At 38.7% G+C, this 25,321-nt stretch overlaps 1 protein-coding gene across 4 annotated transcripts in view; it reads left to right on the forward strand.

The window, feature by feature from the left end:
- The window catches only part of PLCG2 (phospholipase C gamma 2), a 79,840-nt gene that overhangs the window by 37,027 nt on the left and 17,492 nt on the right, over positions 1-25,321 (forward strand). For all 4 annotated transcript variants that reach the window (XM_088172073.1, XM_088172071.1, XM_088172075.1 and 1 more), the window contains 19 exons: positions 2,938-3,078; positions 5,404-5,497; positions 6,627-6,674; positions 9,056-9,140; positions 9,889-9,972; positions 11,350-11,393; positions 12,503-12,575; positions 13,407-13,508; positions 13,666-13,784; positions 14,648-14,733; positions 15,643-15,763; positions 16,807-16,975; positions 18,831-18,935; positions 19,159-19,248; positions 19,787-19,965; positions 20,347-20,547; positions 21,783-21,902; positions 22,907-23,087; positions 24,299-24,367. In XM_088172073.1, coding sequence (XP_088028199.1) covers positions 2,938-3,078; positions 5,404-5,497; positions 6,627-6,674; positions 9,056-9,140; positions 9,889-9,972; positions 11,350-11,393; positions 12,503-12,575; positions 13,407-13,508; positions 13,666-13,784; positions 14,648-14,733; positions 15,643-15,763; positions 16,807-16,975; positions 18,831-18,935; positions 19,159-19,248; positions 19,787-19,965; positions 20,347-20,547; positions 21,783-21,902; positions 22,907-23,087; positions 24,299-24,367 — 2,111 coding nt within the window. The remainder of the gene's footprint in view (positions 1-2,937; positions 3,079-5,403; positions 5,498-6,626; positions 6,675-9,055; positions 9,141-9,888; positions 9,973-11,349; positions 11,394-12,502; positions 12,576-13,406; positions 13,509-13,665; positions 13,785-14,647; positions 14,734-15,642; positions 15,764-16,806; positions 16,976-18,830; positions 18,936-19,158; positions 19,249-19,786; positions 19,966-20,346; positions 20,548-21,782; positions 21,903-22,906; positions 23,088-24,298; positions 24,368-25,321) is intronic.

The following is a 25,321-nucleotide window of genomic DNA, read 5'->3' on the forward strand; positions in this document are numbered from 1 at the left end:
TGGGCTCTGTATTTTGCATGTGGGATTGGGAAGGAGGAAAGCTCCAGTACTTCAAGGCTGTACAAAGACAGTGTCTGAAGTGCTGGTCCTGCAGTTCTGGCATAGGTATGAAATGACATTTTAATTGTTCAGTGACAGATTGTGCTGTAAAAAGTTCACAGTAACTGTGTAAGAACTAAGTTGGTACATTTGATTTACTGATCTGAGTCTGAAAGATGTTACAGCTTTTCCTGGCCTGCTCCTTTCTCAATATGCTTGGAATCAGCCATTCTGGAGTTACTGGGCATCACGTGGGGGCTTCCAGGTGACTCCAGAATACCTGTGGAGGCTGCAGAGCTTACTGCAAGACCAGAATTAATGCTTGGTTTTCATATTTCTCTTCTCTCCCCTTGATTCTCTACATTGGCTTTTCTTTCAATAGTGTATAGAGTAGTACAATCCTAAGCAACACTATGAAATGTCGTTAAAATACATACAGGTAGTTTCTATTCATTTTCTCAATAATGTGTATTATATCTTTATAATGTGTATTAGATCTTTATTTCTGTAAAAATCTAAAGAACGTTTAATAAAATTTGTGGTTTGTACCTGTATAATTTATTTTCTAAGGAAACATAATATCTTGCCCATATTTTGTTGGATGTATAGAATATGTTGCCTGAAAATAATAGGGATGTTAAATTTTGAAAAATTTTAATAGAAATATTAATATTTATTTCTCCTCTCTTTCACCCAATTTTGTTCTCTTTCTGAACCATTCCTCTATCTACTGAATGTTTAGCAATTAGGGTAAAGTGAAACTCTTTCTGAAAAACCAGTTGGAGAAGCAGTAACATCTCTGTGCATAGAAGAATCCTTGTGCCACTATGTATATACACAGAGGCTCATGCAGGAGAAGGGGATGGTGGAGCTGAAGGCTGCAATGCAAGGAGAAGGGCTGTAGTGAGTGTGTGTAACTGAGGGGAGACATTGAGTAAGTTTGTGTGCTTATTTCAGAGGTCAGTGTGAGGTAAGAGCCCCTGGAAATGACAACAGCAATGCAGGTTGTGAAATCTCTTTTATCACTGTTTCTAGTTTGTACTTTTAGAGGGCCTTTTGTTGTGTTGTTCATGTGTGTGGATATAAAGGAGTCTGAAAGGAAAGGCATGATTCACTTTGAAGTTAAAACTGTGTTTTCCAGCAGGGATTTGCTGGGTGAAGGGAAAGCAGAAGAGGTGACTGGGGTTGCACTTGCCAATGGTTGGAATGAGCCAGCCTGGTGTGCAGCCCCATGCCATTTACTGCAGCCATTTGGATACTTTCTGTCTCTTCATTCTGGTTCTTCTCTGCTGATAGTAATGTCAATTGATGGCTTAAGATCAACTTTTTAAGATGGTAATTTGGATACATCTTTGGGGATCTAAGTGAGACTCTGAATGATCAGTGTCATCACTAGGAGCTTTTGGTTCCTGGTCATGTTTAGGCACAATGTAAATTTAGGGGTTTTGACCAATCAGATATGCAGATCTTAGGAGTTGTTTTCATGGTTTAAGAAGGAGGCTGAGACATTAAAACCTCTACCTTGAGAATAATGATGCTTGGAAAAATTAATTTAAGAAATATACTTGTATCCTATGATTAGTTCAGGTTAACCTTTGGGATCTCATTTGCACAGTGTAAGTTGTTTAATGACTGTGAGAAAGGAGTGTCTGGTAGGAGTTTGGCCTGGGATACTTTGCAGAGAATAAGAAGTTCCAAGATGAATTAGTGTTTCATTATCAGGATTTTGTTGATGAACTTCCTTTCTTGTCTGTCCTGTTGGCATTATAGAAATGCAGCAGTGGAAGCTCTACCATTGTTCAGCTCACCCTTGTCTGGTAGCAGAGCTGCTGTTCCATTGTGTTGGTAATGGTCTTCTGTTACTGATGAGGTGCTCGTTTAAAACAAGGGTTTTGTATTGAGGCATTCTGCAATGCATGGACAGAAACCCTCAGCTGTTTTCCTTGCATCTTGCTAGGTCTGACAAACACATTTCAAGAGCAGCCATGAAATGTTTTCTTCACTCTTCATCCTGTAGCTCGTAAGTCAAGACTGTCCAGAAGTGAAAAGAGCTGTTTATTTCTCTGGTCCACAGGCAGAGCAAAACCACTTCCTCAGTTTTCTAATAAGTATCTTATCTTGAGAGCACACATATTTCTATTTCAGTGCTGTCTCACTCCTGTTCTGCAGGCCCTGTATCAAGGGTTTGAAAGAAGGGAGCTGACTTGGGAGAGTGTGTGCAGGGTTCCCATTCTGCTGTGCTCCAGTGCATACCTGTGTTCTCTGGAGAGCAGCAAGGTGAAAGCAGTACAACAGGTTATGTTAAATAACATAGATCTCTCTGGAGCTGGCCAGGAGAAAACTCACAAACATTTTAATTATTAAGCTCAATTTTCTCTTTATATTCCTACTTCAAATATTTTTTCTTGAAAGTACCAGTGACTGTACTAGCTGGCAAGGTTAGCTGGCTGTGTGAGATATATGTGGGTGGTTTAGGTGGGTAAGATAGAATTGTATCTTTTCTTTTTTGTTTCTGAACAGTTGTCAGGATAATTGGAAAATTACTTGTTTAGAATTAATGCCATTTGTGAAATCACATTTTCTGTAACCCAAAGGGCCATGTGTATGCATCTTGTCCATGGAAAATCAGTGATAGATAACATGTCATATTTTTAGTATTTCACTTTCTTCTTCTGATCCTTTTCTACTATTGTCTTTTCTACTATTTACTATTTATCTGTGGATTTATGGATTGCAAGCAGGCACAATTTACATTTTTGTCAAATACAAATAATATATATATATATATGTATACATATGTATATATATATATAGCTATTTTATATGTGCATGTTTCAAGTTATCCATCCTCCCATTTCAGGCTCTGTAGTTTATTGACTGAATGTTGTTTTCTTTCAGTGGATCTGATGGAAATAAAAGAAATTCGCCCAGGAAAGAATTCAAAGGACTTTGAACGTTGCAAAGCAAGGCACAGAGAAGAACACTGCTTTACTGTTTTTTATGGTACCCAGTTTGTCCTCAACACCTTAAGTTTAGCAGGTACTTTTATCTTCTTCTTTAAAGCTACCAATTGAACAAGTCAAACACACTGATGGAACAGGAATGCACAGAATACTGTGGTTTTAACTTCTGCAGTTCAGGAGGGCACCAGATGCTTAAAATCTGGAACCAGACCTTTTACTCAGCCCTTCTTGTCCGTGACCTGCTGCATTTAGAATGTTTCATTTTCAAGTTGTGCAAGTGTTGTTTCTGATTTTTTCTAGCAAGGTAGACTTTTGCTGGTTAAATAACTTCAGTAAAGTTGTCAGCATTGAAGAGAAGTGGTAACATTGCCCTCTTTAAAGACAGCAATTCAGTGTGGCCACAATATTGTCCTAACACTTTTAGTCTGGCCAAAATGATTTTGGAGATGATAGCCATAAAAGGTTACACTGCAGCTGTATCACAGAAATTTTCCTATCACCTATGAGCAATTGCAGACTAATTTGAAAAAATGAAGTTTTAGTTTGGGTTATTTGGGTGCATGTCACTTTAATACTAAACCTCTTCTAAGTAAGTACTAGGCAACCATAAATAAAATTGGAAAGTAATAAATTTAATATGAAGAGATCTGGGTGAAACGAAGGGAATTTGTACCCTGTATCTACAGAATGGAGCAATTTTTATTACAGGCAGGATTATCCAGGGTCTCACACCCAAAGATTTTGAAATGAAAAGAGGTAAAAATTTTTACAGTACAGTCTGGATGCAATTTCTAACTAGTGGAATTTACAAAGAGATTTCTTTTCTAAGAAGTTTGTAATGGGTCATTGGTTTAGAATTATACAGACAATTTATTTGGAGTGGTACTCTGTCCTGAACAGGAACATGCTTACCCATTTGCTCACCCATATTGGTGACTGAAGTCTGTGAGAATTTTGAGTAAGTGGTTGTGCTTACGTGCAGCTGTGCCAGGGACTTCAGCTTGGTTTCCTCTGACAGCCCCCCCACTCCCTCCCCCATGGCAGTTCTCAAAACAGGCCTCTGCCAATACTTTGGAAACACTTGGTACCATGAGCTGTTGCTGTAATGCTGAGCTGCAGAACAACATGATCAAACTTTCAGTTAAGGGGGAAATCCTTTTCCTTGCTGAAGGGCTTTGTTGTAGTTTCTTAAAACAATATAAAAGAATTGTTCCTTGAAGGGAATGGTAGCTATCATAAAGGGCAGAATTGTCTTGGGAGAAGAATTGGTTTGGCAGTGGTAGTGGATGTTCTTTCTGAATTTGTAACTAATTGAAAAGCATTTCCATGGGGAGCTGAGGCTGGGCTCTAGCTACATCCTTGGGGGATAAAGCATTGTTTGAAAGTATGTTTAAATAAAATGTAATCTTCACCTTTTGAGAAACTGTTTTGCTTTGAAGGTTGATACAAGATTTCAGCTCCTGTGTGAAAATAATTTTTCAGAGCTGGTTTAATTGAAGAATGCCTTCATGCCATTTCAGAGTCAGCCTGCTAAAGCAAATGGACTTTGCCCAGCTAAGGGCTGTAAAGATCATGCAAGGCTCTTTCAAACTTAGCTGGCATTTCCTAAGGAAAGCTGTGCCAGCAAACAGTTCCTCATCTTGCTTCTCTTGAGTTGAAGAATTACCAAATGCAGTCATGATAAATTATGGGAAGGAGTCTTCTGGCTTGGGAAATGGAGTGGCAAACTAGATTTTAAACAAAACAAAGCAGTGATATACTAATTTGAAGGGTTGGGAGGAAGATGGACCTGGCTTCTAGCTAGGTCACATAAGGAATTTTAGATATTTTTTTGACTTCTATTAAAATGTTGTATATACACTACACCAGTTTTGTACATTGCTCCCTTTCTGCTGTGCTGAGAGGCACGGTTAAGATAAATAGAAAGTGATTATGTCAAAAGCCAGTATATTGCAATTTTGTTGCAGGTTGCTGAGAATATAATGAAGCAGCTTTATGCTATAGCAGTACTGAGCTCTTTTGCCTCTGCCCTTCAAGTTGCTCTGATCTGGGTCCTGGGCTTTTGCCACTTTGGAGACAGAAGATAAGAAAATGAATTTTGACTGTGTTACCACAGGAGCTCAGTAGTAGTTTTATAATGTTTTTGCTGAAATATTGAAACTGCTACTCTGATAAACAGTCTTCTAAAAGCAGATATTTTTTGTCAGAGCTTACCTACCCTCAAATTTATGCTGTTTTTTTAATAAGTTTTATTAGTAGCAACATGAAGCTATGCAATGAGATTTATCAAAGAGGAAGGTTAGTCGCCAGCTTTGTATACTAGGGTTTATCTAAACAAGTTTTGCATTGGTTTTGTGTTGGTTTTGTTTTGATGTTTATCAGAGGATATTATTTTTTTCAGCTGACTCTAAGGATGATACTGATAAATGGTTGTGTGGCTTGAATATCTTGTATCAAGAAGTCATGAGTGCTCCCACACCTGCGATCACAGAGAGGTACATGGACATATTTTCACTTTGGGAGACTGGGAATTGAAAGAGGGAAATCAGAACGAAATTTTTAAGGTGCAACAAGTGGTGCTTGCCAATTACGTAAACAACACTTTCCAGTTAGTGTATGACACTGAAACGTCATATGGAAATTCTCAATGTCTGTTTTGCTGCATAGGTGCTCTGGAGTCACCCCCTGTTTCATACACTAATGTGAACTTGCACCTTGTTCTGTGCACCCAAAAAATCTCTTCATGAGATCACAAGAGCAGCTGGTGTTTGTGTGTTGGCTTCTTGGAAAATTCAAAAGTCAGCCATATGAAGGTGAAACTGCACCTTTGTACTTCAGGGGATGCTGTGTGTGAAACTGCTGAGGCTCAAATTGCCAGTTCTGTGGACAAGGTTTCAGCAATGTCTCCATACCCCACTGCTTTTCATCACTGCTGGCATTTTTGTTTGTGTGTTAGTGAGGATATGCTCTGTCCTTGCTTGCTCCCTGACCAAATTGTGGCTTTGACACTGGTATTGTCAAACAAGGGTGATTCTTGTTGAGGCTGAAGATCAGCTTAGCAGTGTGTTCATCTTCTTAGATAACAATTGTGTATTTATTTATTTACTATTGGTGCAACTAAAAGTATTTTGCTGTCCATCTAAAACTGAGGTGCACTGTAATGAGGGTTTTCCTTTAAATTCTCTAAACACCTCTCCCTTCCCTCTAGTTTTTAAGTTTTATGCATCTAACAGATACTTGAGCCAGCAGCTCAAAGAGAAATCTAGCAGAAATCATTGACTTTTTGGAGTTACTCCAGTTCAGATTAGCTGAAGTTTTGGCTCACTTTATCCTCTTACTTTTTTACAGCTTCTGGTTACTCATTCTTTTCTGTCCTGCCCACCCTTCCCCTTCCTGTGTTGTTTATGTGACTTTAAAATGCATTAGAAAAGTACATATTTAGATATGTGGTTTAAAAAAAATGGATCCTTGAATGTTGCATTGGTAAGGTTTTTGCTTTGCTAAAAGAGAAGGATCTTAAGACTTAAGTATTTCTATTGAGTTTTGTCTATGGATTTTGAAATTTCATTGGCTGTATATTCTTTATAATTCTTAGATTTATTTTTTTTCTCCCTCTTCTACAAGCTGGCTGAGAAAGCAGATCTATTCTGTTGATCAAACTAGAAAAAACAGGTAAGAAGTTCTGTCTTTTTTCAGATGTTTTAGTGAATTTTTGTTGCAGATTCTAACATGGAACGAAAAGAAATAAAGAATTCATTGTCCAAAATGTGGAGTATGAGATCCCTGAAAATGGTTTTTGCCCTTATTTTAGCAACTTGAGTTTTGCCTTTTGCTAAATACAATGTGTTCATAGCATTCCCTCAGATTTATGTCTATGGTAAAATGAGGAAACAAATGACGACAACTAAGTATTTTAAATTTTAGCCTAGAGTTACTTTGCCAGAATGAGCAATGTGTTATTGTAGAGACTGAGCTTAGCTGGCGACTGGCCTGGCCAGGGCTTGTCTCTGCCGTGTATTTGAACAGACCAAAGCCAAAGAATCACCTCTGACCTGCTGCTTCTCATGTGAAAGAAGTCCCAGGGGTTCTGGCTCCCAGTGGGATGAGTGGCTTTGTGTGTTTGAGTTTCAGTAGTTCCTTTCAGGTCCATGTGTGATGTGGCTTGGTAGCTTTTACACGCAAAGGAGACTTTTTAAAAAAACGAATTCAGCTGCACGCCTCTCCTTAGAGTTGCCAGAAATCATGTGACACTGAGAAGAATGTTAACTTTTCCTCCCTTCTGTGTTATTATTTCACCATGATTTTTCTCTTTGTCTGGAACATGCATTTTATTCTAAAGTACAAATCAGCGTAGAATAGCTCCTGCTTTTCCTTTTGTGTCCACCTTTTCCCAAAATCAAACTGCAGTGAGGTGTTTCATTGTGTGACTGAGGCTGTGGTATTGCAGGAAATCACACCCTTGTGCAGACAGCCTGTGGCACCGTGCAGGCTGAGCTGAGACCCCATTTCAGAGCTGTGTTTCCTCAACTGGCCACAGTCCCATCCTTTACTGGATATGGACTTGTACCCCCTGATGCATTTTGAGAACTTACCCTGCAATGGGAATGTGTTGTTGGGGTTCACAAAACAAAGCAGATGTTAGGATGGAGCAGCTGTGGCTGACAATAGGTGTCTGCTGAAGTTTCATTTGTTGCTTTAGGATTGTTTTATTGATACAGGGCAGCTTGGTTGGGACCAAGGAGACTTGCACTGTGGAGAGGATAGTTTTTCCTTCTCTTCCTAGATGGATTCATGCTTTTAGAAAAATTCAGGAAAGGAGTTTGGACTGAAGTCTGTTGTGTTCAGAACTGTGGTTTTTAGGGAGGTTAATTGTGAAGGTTAGGCTACTAGGCAAGTCCTGTTCCACAGGTTGAGTTTTTTCCAGTGGTAATGAGGTCCCAGCTCTTTGTTTTCTCTTGCACTTGTCTGGCCAGAGGAAATTGCTTGTGCTTGGTGTTTAGTGTACCAATGGAGTGCTCGTTCTTGCTTCTAATGGTGTTTTTTTCCAGAGGTCTGGCGACGAGGCGGAAAGCCAGGAATTTCCTGAGTTCTAATCTGGCTTGGGCATGGATTTTGGCTTAGTTCCTTCTTGCTTTGCCTCTTTCCCTCTTGCACAATGGAGATGAGAATATCTCATGGGGTAGCTGCTAGAATGGAAGTGTTACTTTCGTCTAGGTGCTAATTGGTTTTGTTGTGTTCAAGTAACTCTGGTCTGACCCTGTGTTTGCAGAGGTTTAATGGCTTCTGAATTGTCCTGTAGGTCAAGGCAGAGCCCTTCAGTCTTGTTTTGTTGGGTACTGTTGGTATTGCTTTAATATTTTGTGGGCTTCAGCAATAGGACCCACAGGTCTTGTACCTGTGCTCTCTTGACTTGCTGCCTTGCTGTTATCTAGAAAATTTTGGTTTTTGAAGTGTTGCTGGGATATCACTGGGCATTCTGAAACTCTGTGAAAAGAATCAGCAGGTCTGTGTAAATGGAACTGGAAGAGAAGACTTGGTTGGGAGAGGACATGTTCAGATGTTGCAGAGGGAAGAGTCTTGCTGCTGCAAATCAGTATTTCCAGACTGAATGACATCTGGAGAAAAAGGTTAAAATGGTATTGAAAACTGGGGCTTTTTATTTTCTGCTTGTGCTCATCTGTTTGATACAGCCTTTGCATGATGTTTCCTGTGTCTGAAATCCAGTTCCAGTGGAAGAAAGGCTGCAGTTCATCTGACCATGTATAAACATCTGCATTTGAGCTCATCGTTTAGATCTGATTAATTGCTGAGAGAGAAATGCATATCTTTGCAATATGGTTCTTTTAATTCCAAATTAATTGAAATGCCTGTTTCTCCATGTCTAGCTTGCTTCCACTTAGGTGTTAAGTTTGGATATGTGAGATAAGCTCTACCCAAAACGTTTCAGTAGTCACATTTTTGTGTTGATAGAAAATACATGAGTAGCTGACTAGACACAACACAACTGTGGTGATTTTGCTATAATTTTTTTTCTCCTTTTTTTTTCCCCCTAGTATCAGTCTTAGAGAGCTGAAAACTGTACTTCCCCAAGCAAACTTCAAAGTGAGCAGCATGAAGTACTTGAAGGATAAATTTGCGGTAATTGCCCGATTACTTAAATGTGTTTGGTATTATCTGATAAGTGTTGATGTTTCTTTTTAGGACATTTCCTTTTTTTTTTGATTCATATCATGTACAGTTACATACATAAATTATATTGATTAATTTGTCAGCTTGGCTTTGTCTGTATCTGAGGGTATAAGAAAATAGAGATAAAAATGTTCCTTCTTTTCATTGTGTGGTTGATCAAAGCCAACATTGGGTTTTGAGCTTCAGTACTGAACAAGTACATAGAAAAGTATTTTATGTTTCTTTTTCTCCTGCACGAATTTAATCTTATTTTTTTTCAATATGATCAAATAATAACCTTCTCTCTCCAACTAATGCCAATATTAATAACTTTTGAAGGTCATTCCATTCCTACAGGAACCTTGGATGTCTCCACCCTTTCCTGCTTTCCAACTCTCAACCCTTAAAGCAGACATTCTTGCTTCTGCTGCCCCAGCTAACAATGAGTAAATGAGCCTTTACTTCTCTCTTGGTCATGGAAATGCAGTGAGAGTGCAAAATGCAAGGCCAAAGATGGGGGCTAGGAGCACTGTCATAAACCAACATCTGTTTTCTTGTTTCTTAAAAACATGCATAAATTTAAAAATCCAAGTGGTTAAAAATAAATAAAGTTGAAGTAGAACAGAATGCATGAGAGAATGCCAACTGGAGTAAAAATAACTTGTTCACTGTGCAAGTGCAGTTTAGGGAATTCACTGTGTGCTGCTTTCTGTTGTAGGAAATAGGTGCTCAAAAGGAAGAGCTTACTTTTGAACAATTTCATTTGTTCTACAAGAAAATCATGTTTGAACAACAGAAATTGGTAAGCTTTCCATAAATGGTCTTGATACTGTTCAACTGCTGCATCAGAGTAGTGAGAGCTGGTTATCTTTTTGTTTGTTACTGATTTTCTTTTTTCCTCATTCTTGTACCAGAAGAAGGGTGCAGTGCTGTACTCAAAGTGTAGATTACAGGCACTATCAGCCATTGGCCTAAGGAGATGAACAAGTCATTTGTGTTGCTTCTTGGGTGTTGGTAGTAGAGACAGGCACAGATATTAGGGAGTTTTTAGGAGGAATTCTTTTTGTGAGCTTGTTCAGGATGCTGAAGTCTTTTTATTAGGTTTGGCTGTTTTTTTAACTGGTAGAAACAATTCCATATTCCAGATTACAAGCAGCAAGTCCATTATAGGATGTGCATCAGAACGTCCTTGGAAGCATAAATACAGTGAAATTACATTTTAGCTAATTTAAGTGGGCAACTGCTACTGCAGTTGCTACTGCAACTAACTAGTTTCCTTGTATTTGCTGTACAGATTCATGAAGCTGGTGGAAACTGCATACTTTTAATGACTCTGAAAGTTAGGAACCCTTTAAAACTGTGTGAAAACACATAATTTGAAATTACTTGCATGAATGTCTTTCTTGACTATGTGCTTATCGTGGATTCAACTTTAATTTTTGCAGATGCTAAACTAGAAGCTTCGATAGTCAAAGTCAGTGCTGATTTTCTGGCAATACAGCTTGTGCTGTTTAAAAGTGATGCTGAAATCATGGTGAAGTGATAAAAAACCTAGATTAACTGACAAGGTTTTAGTTTTGGCCATGAAAGTCTTGTTAATTAGCTTGAGCAGAAAGCTGAAGAGTAAAACTCACAGTAAGGAGCCTCTCTGACTTCCTTAAGTTCCTGTTATTGCCCTGTGTGAATCATTGCAAAGAAAGTTCTCAATTTGCTTACAAATGCTTTGAGTCACTAGATAAGGTTCCTGCAATCTCTAACAATGCTATGCCAACCTAGAAACTATTTAGGTTTTATATTCACTGGAATAAATGTGATGGATGATACTTAATTCCAGTTTTTCTGGGATATCAAACAGTAAAAGCTCCCCAGAAAATTTGATTGTTTGTATAAGGTGCTTTATCAAAGAAAGTATTTTGTCTGAGAATTGTGTTCACATTGAAAGGCCTGAAGTGCAGTTTCCAACCTTGGCAGTATGTTTTTTCTTATGCATTTAATTAAAAATGTGTCTTGTGAACTTGTATGCAACTTCTCAAGAGCAGACAGGCATTTATTTCCCCTTTCCAAACCAATGGACATTACTAGATGGACTTAAATAGAAAATTGGATATTCTTTTCTTATTTATATTTTTTCCCTTTTTATGTTTGTTCGTTTTTTTGTTTGTTTTTTGTTTGTTTTAAGATTCTTGATGAATTCAAAAAGGATTCCTCTGTTTTCATCCTTGGGTGAGACTTTTCATTTGTATTATTTTTCTGCATTTTCATATGGTTGTAGTGTTACAGGCTTGCTTTTTAATTACCTCACTGTTTCTTTGTTCTGATGTTTTAGTAAGTGAAAAGAAATCATTAATATTTTTGCATTCAAAAAGGTGAACTTACATTGGAAGTAAGTCCTGTTGATCGTTTTGTACTTTCTGACTGCAAAAATGGTATGGACTGAAGTTGCCTGTCCTCTGATTTTATAAAGAGCTGAACAGAGCTTTTGAAGGACAATTTGATGCAGAAATTTTTGCTCCAGTGTGGATAGTGGTGTTGTGCACAGGCCTTGATTAGACCTGAGCTGAATGCTGATAGTAATGGTTTCTGCATCTTCCACTTGATGGACTTCAAAGTTTGATGTGTACAGCATGAATAATGTCCCAGGCATTGCTAACTCATTGACTGTGGATTAAACCAGTTTATCTTAGTTTTGAATATGGCACTAACAGATTAAGAAAGTAACTTTAAAAGTTTGCTCTGAGGGTACTGAGTATTTCCATAGCTCTGGGTCATGTAATGAATTAAACTGTGAGGCTGCTTAAAAGCACAGATTTATAAACACCTTCCTGGTACCAGATGCTGCTGTGTTTGTGACTTACAGAAGGCAAATTAGTGATACCACTTTTCTTTGGTGCAGCTGCACCTTGCCCCCTTTTCCAGAAGATTTTGGTCTATCACAGTAGTTCATCTAAATATTACAAAGAAAGAATTACTTGTGAAGTGTGGCTCTGTGATAATTTAAAAGAAGCTTTTCCATATGCCTCAACTAAACTTACCAACACCCTGGTCAAGTTAATGCAGCTCATTTGCTACAAAGCAGTGACTACAGATTTGGTGCTTTTCCTAATGAATCCCCCTCAGAAGTACATCAGGAATGCAGGAGGCTCAAAATACAGTAATTGGATAATACAGTATTACAAGCCTAAGCTAAATCCCATTGAAATGATAAAGTCTCTTGCTGGTGGCAACTCCTTTATACTGTAAGTCCAAGATACAAACCCATGTCATCTTCTGCTATAACATCTGATTAACTTCTCTTATTTCTTTAGCTTCACTTTCCTTTTCTTTTTTTAAAGAAATACTGACCGACCAGATGCTTCAGCAGTTCACCTCCATGACTTCCAGAGATTCCTGCTACATGAGCAGCAGGTGGGAAGGTTACAGAAATATGAACTCTTTTTCTTGGGGTTGTATCACAGAATGCTGTGCTCATTAAAAAGAAATGTGAAGAGTCACAGAATATGATTGATGCCACTGTAATACTGGGGCTTGGAAAGATTTCTTCTTTGTTGCCATGAAGTCCAAAAGAACTATTATTTTTCATCTATGTAAAGCCTCTGAAGGTGCACCAGAGGACAAGAGGGAGGACAAAGTAACCAGCTTCCACTTAGTCATGTAGATAAACAGACAAGGTTAGAAATAAATGCTGTGTGCAGGCAGAGATGAATGGTCACTGCTGTCACCAGAGGGGCATTGGGGTAATGCCTTGGCCACGGCCTCATTTTTGCAGCTCTCACATTTCTGCCTGCATTCCAGACAGAGGTAATTTCCTATTGAATGGAGCCAGTTAGATGTCCCGTGCCAGCAAGCACATAAGGATGAAGGCAGGGATTGGAACTGTGTCTTCATGGGTTTCTAAAATGTTATTTAGCAGAGACTCCATGTGCAATATTTGCTAGGCACTGCTGAGCTCCAGATTTGCAATTGTGATTTAAAAGTGAGACCTACACTTCCTGTGTAAGCTTGCTTACTTTCTTTTTCTCCCAGTTTCACTGTTTTCAAAGGATGTTCAGATTACACTTAGAAATGAGAGAGATTATAGTTAAGGCATGTCCAAGGAGGCCAGCTTTTTTCTCCCTGTCAATGCCCATTTGTACCTACATAGTGTGTACCTCTCTGTAGAGCTCTATGTTCCTTGTTTGATTTTTGTACTATCACTACTCCTAAAATTTTCTTTTACTGTATTGCAATTATTTGAAGGAATCTTGGGCACAGGATCTCAGTAAAGTCCGAGAACGAATGACAAAGTTTATTGATGACACTATGAGAGAAACTGCTGAACCTTTCCTCTTTGTTGATGAGGTGAGATAATGGTACTTTGTAATTGTTCCCATAGACTTCTTTCACAGAATTTTCACTGGGTGGCAGGACCTCTAGGGCCCTCTTTCTGCATTGCTGGGTTTCTTTTGTTCTCATAGGGTAAAAATGTTTCAATTCAGTCTCTCTCTTTGTATTGTAGTTCCTCGCTTACCTATTTGCAAAAGAAAATAGTATTTGGGATGAGAAATATGATTCAATAGATGTGCAGGACATGAATAATCCTTTGTCCCATTACTGGATTTCTTCCTCTCATAACACGTAAGTTGTTAACACAAAAGTCCCGTTGTTTATCCCAGTTGAAATAAATGTAGCAATGTGACAAAAACCTTCTTACAGTGTGGTATAAATGTGGCAAATGGGGTTTCTGGGACTCTTTTTTCCCCTTCTCGTAAGGTCTTACAGATTTTGAGATATAACTCAGCCCAGCTGCCAGAAAACCCAAGTCCTGGTAAAAAATAAAAAGTACTGAGTTGAAACTGTTCTGAAAGCCTCTCTCCTTACAAAAATTTAAGTTACTGAAGTGACTTCTTTTTTTTTTCAAGCACCAACAGCCTAACTGAGCTCATGTCAGAATTCATTAGTTATACAAAGTATGTGATGATGAGTTTGAACTGTCTTCAAATGAAGGGGATTTGCTCATCTGGCATTGTAGTGGAAAAAACATATAAAGAGAGGGAGGAGAGATGAACAAATAAAATAACGCAGGGAGTGCAATAAAGTGGATATGAATATAGCATACAGGTGTATTTTGAAGTATAAGGTGTGATGTCACTCTAAATACCTTCCACATCCCTCCCACATGCTCATGCCTGAGCATGATGAGGTTTAGGTGGGTTTCAAAGCTCATGATTTGCTCTCTAGAAGATGTCAGAGTTAGTTGCTGTTTAAATTAAGCCTTTAACCTCCTATAATTTGGTCCATTCAAAAACCTGATAGCATCAGGTTCAGCAAAGTCTGGTTCTTTCATCAGAATTAAAAAAAAAATACAAAACAACAACAATAAAAAAAAAAAAATCAACATACATTGTCCATGACAGGAGGCAAAATGTTACCCAGTGAGTGAATGAGAGCTGGTTGAAATTGACTGCCTGTCTTTTTTAACATTTCCCTTTATTCCTTAGATACCTGACAGGAGACCAGCTTCGCAGTGAATCCTCCACAGAAGCTTACATCAGGTGCCTCAGGATGGGATGTCGATGTATTGAGTGTGAGTAAAGAGCTTGTGGAGTGGTTTGTAACATGTTTTCTGTACAAGTAGTTTCCCCTGTTTACCAAGAAAGAAAAAAGAACTGAAATCAAGAACTGTTTGTTTTCTGAATTTGAAGTTAGTCATATAAAAATCACTGATTCCTTAAATTGTTTTTCTTACATCTCACCAATGCCTCATTCACTTCCTCTGATTCTTGTTCCCAGGCAGTTTTCAGAGAGTCTTCCTTAATCTTCTCTCACTTTACACCACAAGTTGAATCCTGAATCTATATGAAAGCTTAGCATTTAAGCTGAAGTATTTGTGTAAAATAGATAGTTTAATTACCTTCATGGTAATACAGACAAGCCTAGGGCACAGAGATTTTTGTCATCTGGCACCTTTTGTTATCCTGTTTAACTTGCTTGTAAATCATTTAATATCTTTGTTCCCCAGAAACTGTGTATGTGTCTTCAGCTTTGTGCTTGTGTTCCTTATTCAGAATTTTCACTTTAATTTCATGTTGTTTATTTGACTAAGGCAAAATGTATCTCAAATTAGAGTTTCACGGTTGAAATCAACAAAAGACAGAAGCTCTCAGCTTGTCACTTGTTGAAATATATTTATCACTGGAAAATTACTGTAAACTAGTAGATAGACACTATAGTTGCCTGAATCTCTTATTTCCAGATTCCCATATAATAATGTTTTAGGAACATTTTGTAATGTATTTTATTTGTGTTGCCCTTACTTAAGTAAACTCAGTTTCCTCTGTGAGAGATATGAATTAATCTGATAAAATGTTTTATTAGATCATTAAGGTCTATGAATCAGTATATAGAACACTGAAGTTTTGGATGTATTCTTCTTACTAGAGTCGTTTAAGGAGCTGCCTGGTCTCTTACTTTTTCCACTGCTTGTGTTTCCTAGTGGATTGCTGGGATGGTCCTGATGGAAAACCCATCATTTACCATGGATGGACACGGACAACAAAGATCAAATTTGATGATGTAGTGCAGGCAATCAAAGACCATGCCTTTGTCACATCTGAGTAAGCTTTATTTTCCTTCAGCCTGTTTTCATATGCTTAGACCTTTCTGAACTTAATTTCTCTGTAATCTAGAGCAAAAAGTAATCAGAGAATAATGGATTCCAGTAGCATTCATTATTGCCAAATGTGGGTCTTTAATAGATACTTTTTGAGGAAGAGTCCCAGTGCATGACCATTTGTTGCTAAGGAAGATAGTGAGTACCCCAAAATGGTTTCCAGCTCCTTTCTTAGATCTTCTTTAATTAAGTTGAAAGTGAACCTTCAGATTTTTAATACTGTGCCTTAAATCTTTTAAAAAATTAACAAAATAGTGCAATTGACAAATAATACATCTGTCATGTCACGTGGTGTTTCAGTTGTAGGGAAGGTCTTAGCTGAGAAGATACAGAACTCAAAGTATGTCTCCTGAGCTGGTAACATCAGTTGAGATCTGCATCTCTGCCCTTTAACTGGTGCTGAGACATCCTTGTCATGAAAAATATTACCCAATAACTGGGGAAGAAATCAAGCTGTCATTGTCCTGTTTTCCATGTTACCACTTGGACACAATATTTTCCCATGTGGATCAGTGTCTGCACAGGAATTTTGTGTTAGTGACAGCCATAATATGGGATGCATTATGGCTTCAGACTCTTCTCAGAGCACATTTGAAGGAAAACAGATATGATTTTGTGGAGAGGAGAAACAAATTTTCACATAATGGTGCTTTAGCAGTGAAACTGTGCCCAAAGAGCTTGGAGGCTAGCTTTGTACTTACAGATATTCAAATCTTAGAGTTCTGAACAACCTGATCTAACCTAGGAATTGGGCCTTCCCAAAGAAGGGGTTTGGATTAGATGACCTTCACAGGTCCCTTCTGACCTTGGCAATTCTATGATTGCACATCTGTTATTATTTGTTGTGTCTATATCTTCCTTTTGTCTTCTTGTTTCCTTTAAATATTTTCTCTCATCTGGGGGCTGAGGAAGGGTGTTGTCTTCCTTGCCTTGCCAGCTGTAGCAAAAAGAAATTGTCTTCATTCCCCTTGGTTTTGTCCACCAAAGATACCCAGTCATTCTGTCAATTGAAGAGCACTGCAGTGTGGAGCAGCAGCGACACATGGCCAAAGTGTTCAAGGAGGTGTTTGGGGATCAGCTTTTGATGAAGCCTGTTGAAGCCAGTGCAGATCAGCTCCCATCACCAACTCAGCTGAAAGAAAAAATTATCATCAAGGTAGGCTTGCTTTGTGTGCTGGGAGATAAAATAGGAGAACAAAGGCAGGAGCCTGAAATGCTGTTCCTGACTTCACAGGTTAGTTTCAAGAAACCCCTTGCTTGAAGTGTTTGCTGGTTACATTTGGCAGTAATGTACAGTGTTCTGTAAAACTCTGTACTCAAGTGCTTGCTCTTGGTTTCCTTTGCAGTAAGTGTTGGCAGTTCAAGTGCCAGATCAAATGTCAGCTTTTTTCTAAAAGTCTTCCAACTCCTGAAATGTCACTGCTAAATCACTGCTAAATTTCAACAAGGGTTCACTGCTGCAGATGTTCATCACAGATGTTTTACACTATGTGGTTTGCTTAAAATTGGTAGAAGTATGTTCTTGAATAGGAAGATAGATCAGTATTATTATTTTTTTCTTTAAAGACTGCCTTTCATTCAAGTGAAACCCAAAGTTCTTGTGGCTGCACACTGAAATTGTGAGGATTTCACAAATTGATGAGTGTTTGCTATCTCAGTGTGATTTAAATATGCAGTTCAGTGAAACACTGAGGCACTGCTCTGAGAAGGTAGTCCCTGTTAGTGTCAGACCTTGTGGGCAGTGCAGGAGTTTATGAGCTCTGCTGTGCACAACAACATAACCAAAAGAAGATTTCTCAGACTGAAACTGTGGTAGAATTTTTCAAACAGCAAAATTTGGTGAAGAATCTCAGGGCTGCTCGTGATCCCTGTAGTAAAATAAGAATTACTTTTGTCCATGCTTCTGTTTTCTTGCTCTTGTAACAGACAAGTCTTGTATTAGACATCTGAATGGAAGAAATAAGGGTAGATAGATATAAGATTATGCTCTTGAATGCAAGATTGGAAATAACAGAACCCCACTATAGTTTTCCACTATAAGGTAGAAAACTTTTGTTCTTAAGTTTTTGGGGATTTTTTTTTTTCTTTTGTTCTCTCCAGAATGTCTGTTGTTTCCATGCAGAGCAGAGAGGGGACTTGCACAGGCACATGATTAATAATGTGGCAGATCTGATTTGAAGGGAATTACAGACTATTACGAGTGTGCACAAGAGAACATCCATATCACTCTGTGCTGTCTAAAAGAGCATTGACAAGTCTTTAAATAGATCAGCACCTGCCAGTGAGCTGGTTGTGTTTTTTGGCTTTTGTTTGGAAAATGTTGTCAGTAAACAGTCAGAGGCAACACCTACTTCACTGGCCTGTGAGATTTTTCAGCTAGGCCTGTCAAACTGAAATGAGCTAAGAGTAGGCTGTGCAGAACTGAATGTGGTTGAGGTCTGATATGAGAGGATTAATCCCATCATTAACTGCAGTTAAGTAATTGTGATATTGTCTGTGGCCCCTTGAGACACTTTTGTGAACACTCTAAAAAACGTAGAACTTGACCCATTTTTTCATAAGGCATTTCCCTTGTACTCATTTTTCTCATAAAAGGGTGAATTCCTCATTCATTTTAATTCCTTATCTTTTCCTTTTGTTTTGAATTTTGTTCCTTATGTACTACTTTCTGCAGAATGATTCTTGTTTATCCTTATTTCTATGTATATGTCACTTCTTGTTTTCTGTTCTTCATAAAATCGTGAGATCTTATCAAACTACTTGTTTCTTCACTGCTTCAACGATACCTCTACTACTTTTTAACCTTTATTATGGGATCCAGATTTAAAAGAAAGAAGTTCCAGGCCTGTTGTTCCTTATAGAACAGCTGTTGTTATGATAATGACAAAAGGTGGCTGTGCAATGGAGGGAGGTACTTCTAGTAACATTGAGTGTGCTGAAACATTATGACCAATTTTATGTGTGATTCTCTCTGAGTGGGTGAATGTTTATTTTTTTTTCTGGTTTTTAAGCACAAAAAACTGGGGCCAAAGGGAGACATTGATGTGAACTTGGAAGAAAAGAAAGAAGAAAAGAAGCAACAAGGAGAACTTTACATGTGGGACGCAATAGAACAGGTATTATTTCTATGACATTGCTACAGTCTAATCAGTTCTGTTATATGGAAAATTTACATGAATTTTCTTAATTAATTTCTCTAAGTAATACTGTGAGTTGAACAGGTGTGGATGAGGAGAAGAAAGTTATTTTTTTTATTGTTGCACCCTGTTTTGGGATTGTGCTTGAGAGTGGTTAGTGAGTTTCTCTCTGTTAATGATTTTAATATCTCCCAACTTTCAGAAATGGACTCGGCACTACTGCGCTATTGCTGATGAAAAGCTTTCATTCAGTGATGATATAGAACAAAGTGCTGATGAAGATTCATCAAAGGTGATGGCTGTGTTTTATTGTTTAAGCAGGTTCTTTTTATTATTTCAGATTATTTCAGTGTTTACAGATGTGTATTTTTATGCTGATGAAATTGTAGGGGTTCTGTATCAGATAACAAGTGTGGGGATAAAAAAAACTGTAAAAGGGTCTTTGCCAAGGTCAACTCTAGTTAACCTTATTTTTAATAAAATAACTTTTTCCCTTGGTTTGTGGAAGTTGCAAGGAGGAGTACAAGGACAATGAAATATAACTTCAGTACATCTATGCTGATGTTGATTTGGGCACTAAGTCTTTTAAATATTACTGCAATTCTCAAACTAAGCAGAATGAACTAATGTGTATTGTGTTACTAAAGTGTTACTTGGCTGTTGTGGATGGTAAAGCAGGGTAATTATAAAGGTGATTGGCTGGAGAGCTCAGGCCTAGGAAGAGCTGAAATCCTGAAATAAGATTGTTATGTATCACCAATAACAAGTACTTAGTTTCAAAGTCATAAAATTAGAAATGCGCTATTAAAAAATCTTATTTTCTGGTCTAGGAGGTGAAACGAACTGAACTGCACTTAAAAGAGAAATGGTTCCATGGGAAAATGAAAGGAGGAAGAACAACTGCTGAGAAACTGCTCCAGGAATACTGTGCTGAAATGGGTGGCAAGGATGGGACTTTCCTGGTTAGGGAAAGTGAAGCTTTCCCTGATGATTACACCTTGTCGTTCTGGTATGGTCATTTTCATACAAATTTAATGGGGGATTTGTTTGTCTGAGTTTGGTGTTTCCTTTTGTCTTCTGGTTGGAACATTACGAGGAATAGTGTCACATGGATTTCTGACCAGAGAGCTGTCAGAGCAAATTTTGCAGAATAAGTTTATGCCAGATTTTAAACTACTGTCAGTTAAAAATTACTATTTTTGGTCTTGTAATCTCCTTTGTCAGAATGTTTGTTGCTTGTTACTTTGGCTGTTTTACGAGATGACACAGATTTCTTGCATCTTTACAAGCTCCCCAAGTAGTTGACCAGGAATGGAGGGGGGAAATTTTTTGAAAGGAGAAAATCTGTTACAAACCTTGCATTTCCTTTATGCCCCCTCTACTCCTTCAGGAGGTCAGGCAGAGTCCAGCACTGCCGGATCCGTTCCACCAGTGATGGGGACGCTGTGAAATATTACCTGACAGACAACCTCACCTTTGACAGCATCTATGATCTCATCCAACACTACAAGGAGGCTCACCTGCGATGTGCTGAGTTCGAGCTGCGCCTCACTGATGCTGTGCCCAACCCCAGCCCTCACGAGACCAAAGAGTACGTACAGAAGCCAAGCACTGCTCCCATGGCAGTGTCCTTGCCTTGCTTTAGGTGGGCTTTTTGCAGAGAAAATTCCCCTGGATTCAGGAGCACACTGCAGTGTTGCTTGTCCATGGAAGTTTGAGGAATAGGCTTCCTGAAAGATGCTGAGGGAGAACAGTGACTTTGTGAGAACCTGGTACAACAAAGAGTGGTCACTGGGAAAGCAATTTCCTAGAAGCAACTGGAAAAGCAATGAGAGCTGCAATGCTGTGGAAATGTGCCAGTTCTTTTGTCTGTGCAGTGTTTTACAACACCCAGTGGGTTGGGTTGGATGTTTAGTAGTTGGCTGTGGTTTGCCAACTAAGTGGTCATGGTCTGTGCCATCTGGAAGCTGTGTTACTGGGGCAGTGAGCCCAAACAGCTCTATTTGCCTAACCCCGCCCTCTGCCTCACCCTGTCAGAGCTGGTTAGGCTGACTTCACCATTTGAGACAGGAGCTAAGCACGGTGTTTATTTCTAGCTGGTATTTGTCTGCCACAGATCCTGGACAGAACTTGCTCTTGTTTTTTGGCACAACATTGTTACTGCTGCCCTTTGTTCGGTTTTCTTTGCAATATATGATTTTAATTTTTTTTTTTTTTGCCTTCCCTGGGACCTGGGAGTCACTGACCATCCACAGATAACTTTGGAAGCCAGTGAGAGGGGGAGGAGAACTTAAGGGTTAGACTTTCCTGCCTTTCTGCATAAGCTGCACTGCATACACTGCCATTATAAGTGGCCAAAGCTTCACTGAAGACACATTGGATCCAAGACAGGTCCATCCCTATGGTGAAGGATAAAATCAAGCTCTGAATAAAAATTCAAATCCCTCATGTCTTTCTTTTGTCTGTGTTTAGGCTTTATCTTAAATCTACTGTGTCAAAATGGAATAAATACTGAAAACCAAATGGCAGACTAAAAGCAAGATGCAGTGCCTTTGTTTCAGGAACAAATGCAGATTTATGTTTTATGGTTTCAGACAGAGAAGGTGTTCTGATATATTCTTGATGCTTTAATCCAAAATAAACTGCTGTCTTACAATGTTTTGTAATAAACTGCTGTCATAGGTGCCAAGGTGGGGAAAATCTAATGCATAATTTTTCTTAGAATGCTTGAAAGTCTGTTGTTAATAACGCTGTCTGTTATTCTCCAAAAATGACTTTTGACAAGCCTTGTAATGCTTTGCCCATTGTGGTTTTTCACTGTTGCAGCTGGTACTATAACAACTTGAGTCGGGGTGAGGCAGAAGACATGCTCATGCGAATTCCTCGGGATGGAGCCTTTCTCATTAGGAAGAGAGATGAACCTGATTCCTTTGCCATGACTTTCAGGTGAGAAAAGACAGATAGGACTACCTTACCTAGTAGCCCAACAATATTCTGGTTTTTCTTTTTTAAAAAATAATGATCTTTTTAGAGTCATGCTATTCTTGCTTTCAGACTTTGAATAATTAGTGTGGTTGATTTGTGCAGCAGGTCCATGTATGAGAGTGTGTGCAAGAGGTAATTTGTGACTTGCCTGAACCTTTATGCTTTTATAAAGATTGTCTGAGCACCAGCTGTCCTTTCTTGCCATACAGAACTATGGGTAGCCCTTCTTTCCTTCCCTGACACTCCTTGCTAAAGTTTCCTTCAAAACTGCAGTGCAGGTGCAGGTTCATCAATGATCCTAAATCCTTATCCCCTAGAAATCCTGACCTGTCATAAAACTGGAATATCAGTGAAATTGTTGGCTCCTCTCGCCAGGGGAAATAGTTTTGAACAGTTTTGTGGTTATTGTAAAATCATTAATGAAATATATAGAATTATAGTGTTCTGCATCATGCCTTCAGATCAAATTGTGTTTCTCTGAAAATGCATAGTTTAGCAACAAATAAAGTTACTTACTTACATGCCTTGTTGTGTATTGAAGATGTCCAAAATTCTCCAGTCTCCTAGTACTTTGTGGTGAAGTTTTCTGCTGCTACCAAGGTGGTAGTTGCAGCGTCTCAATAAAACCATTTCACACCAGGGAAAACAAGAGTACCAAAACTTCAGCAGCTTGAAAAGGGTGTAGGGGTCTTTTTGCATGGGGTGGTTGTCAATGGATGGTTTTACTGCATTTATCAATGCAAACACAAACCTTGTGTTCAAACACGAGAGATTTTCTATTTCTTTAAAAACTGATTTCTGTAGCTATCAAAATGATTATAATACTCATAATAACTGAATAAAAGAGGCTTTGTTAGAGAGAGAAGTCATTTCACGTGAGGAAGGTGCACGAAGCAGCAGTTCAGAGCCCTGGTGCTCTCCCTGTGAGCACTGGCACCTTTCCCAGCCGTGCCCTTGTTCTGCAGAGCGGAGGGGAAGGTGAAGCACTTCCGAATCCAGCAGGAGGGGCGGCACTTCGTGCTGGGAACCTCGGCCTACTTTGAGAGCTTGGTGGAGCTGGTCACCTACTACGAGAAGCACCCGCTGTACAGGAAGATGAAACTGCGCTACCCTGTGACAGAGGAGCTGCTGGAGCGCTACAGCACGGTACTGGGACGGACTGGGATGGACTGGGATGGGCTCTGGCTCTGGTACAGGATCTCTGGGTGAGGTGAAGCAGGTCACTTTCTATGAAATTGAGATGACTATACTGACTTCTCTCACAAAGGTGTGAAAAACAGCTTCGTCTTTTATTAAAAGCCAACTCTTGCCTTCCCCATGATTTGATTAGAGAAGCCCCACTCTGTACTCGGAGTCATTGCCCTACTAAAATGAGTTTTTGATAATAGCCTTGCCTACAGTTGGCTCTGTCTTCTATTGCTGAAGTGGGCATTGATCTTAAAATGATCGCGCAGATGCCAATTCCCAAGTGCTTCAGAAAAAATGAAATATTCTGCTTTGCCTCTCACTCTGGATATTTCAGGGATGGTGTCTCACTGCCTTCTGTGGTAAAAGGTACCTCTGACAGCTCACTCTGAGAAAACCATGAGGAAATTTCTCCGGGAGACTTGTCTCCAGCCATTGACTAAACTAGGAGCCTGGATAATTAGCTGAGGATAAAGGGCCACTTTCTGGATGGATGAGTTTCATTTTGAGGGAGCTTTGCTTTGGAAGGCCTGAGGTGCTGTCTTCACTTTTCAAGTATATGTCTTTTAGAAACTGCAGGAAACTACATCTGGCAAGTCTGAGGAAATCAAAACCTGAGGATTTTGTTTTTTCTGGGCAGACTAAAAGGGACTAAAAAGATTTTAGACCTCAGGATTGTTTATAATGTTGCCTATAGCAAAGGTTCTTATCTTAGGACTGGGTTCAGATGGAATCATAAGAAGAGGATAAAATGAAAAATATGACTCTCTATATTGTTGTAGAATTATCTAATAGTGAAACCAATACTGGTACTAAAGTACTGTAACACAGAAATCATAAGTGCAGGTGTTTCTTCTTTGGCTATACATAGAAGAGTACTCACAATTAAAAAACATTTTGACTGATTAAGAGATACCTTTATGAGGTATTGCTGTTTCATTGGGTTTTACTGTCCATTAAACTGAGGCATAGACAGTTTAAATAACACACTCATCTTCAGTTATGTTCAAATATAGAAGTGAGCAAAACAGAGGTGTCTGGCTTCCCTTCTCTTCTGTTGGCCTATGTGCTGTCAAAGAGGTGGTTTCAGAAATAAATGTTCTATAAACATGAAGTAATTTTTTAACTTTTTGATTCCTGAAACTTGATTATTTTTTCTTTCCTGTTTTTAGGAAAAAGATATTAATTCCCTCTATGAAGTCAAGATGTATGTGGAGCCCAGTGAAATCACCCCCACAGTGGTATGCTTTAAGAGAGATATTCACACTTACTGTAGACTTCTGAAAATTAGAGTTGTTGGTTTCCTGTTGGCAATAATAAAAAGAATTGAAAGCATCAGGCTGCTTGGGTTAGGAGGAACTGGACAACAGAAATGTAAAGGGTGTGACTTTTTTCTAGCTTCTTTTTAAAATTTGTACCTGCACATTTCTTGTGCACAAATCCTGTAGTGATTGTTTCAGACTGGGAATTTGGGCATTTTCTGCTCGTAGTCTGTGGAGGTGATTTGGTTTGGTGGGCCCCCAAATTAAATACCTGTGAGAGGGTTCAATTTGAAAAGGCCACATCTTCATGGAAAGAAAGCACAACATGAAAATTTCTGCATGTGTGGGTATCTATTCACTCTTGTTCCTTTAGCAAACATGTTCTGCATGCACAAGTAATTGCAGTTTATTCACGTGCTTTCTATAAAAATTTGGTGCCTTTTTTCTATTAATGAGTTGTTAGGGTTTTTATCCTTGATATACTGTTTTAAAAATAAGTGTTCCAGCAAACATTACTTGTCTGTAATTCTTGCTAGTGCCTACCTACTTGTAAATTCTCATTAAAATCACCTGCTTGTAAATTTTGAGACTGTAATTCTTTTTAGTCTTTTTGGCCAGTGAATTTGTATTGCTGCTGAAGCATTTGGGGTAGTAATAAATTCAAGATAAAGGTTTAGCTCATCCTGCTAAAACTGCATGTCTTCCCAAAGGAAATGTGACCAGCAGGATAGCTGATGTGGTTTTGAATTGGAGGTTTTGTAGGCACCTAAAAGCTCCAAATGATTATGAATATGTGCTATAAAAATAGAGGATTTATTTTTCACCTTTTTTTTAATCTATTTTTTGGTTTTATATTTTCTACCTTAATTATGTTGCAGCACCCAAAAAAGATTTTCGTTTTTCTTTTTCCGTTTTTTCCCCGAGCTGATACTT

Source organism: Sturnus vulgaris, chromosome 12 (assembly GCF_052056855.1).
Source record: "Sturnus vulgaris isolate bStuVul1 chromosome 12, bStuVul1.hap1, whole genome shotgun sequence".
NCBI classification, from domain to species: domain Eukaryota; kingdom Metazoa; phylum Chordata; class Aves; order Passeriformes; family Sturnidae; genus Sturnus; species Sturnus vulgaris.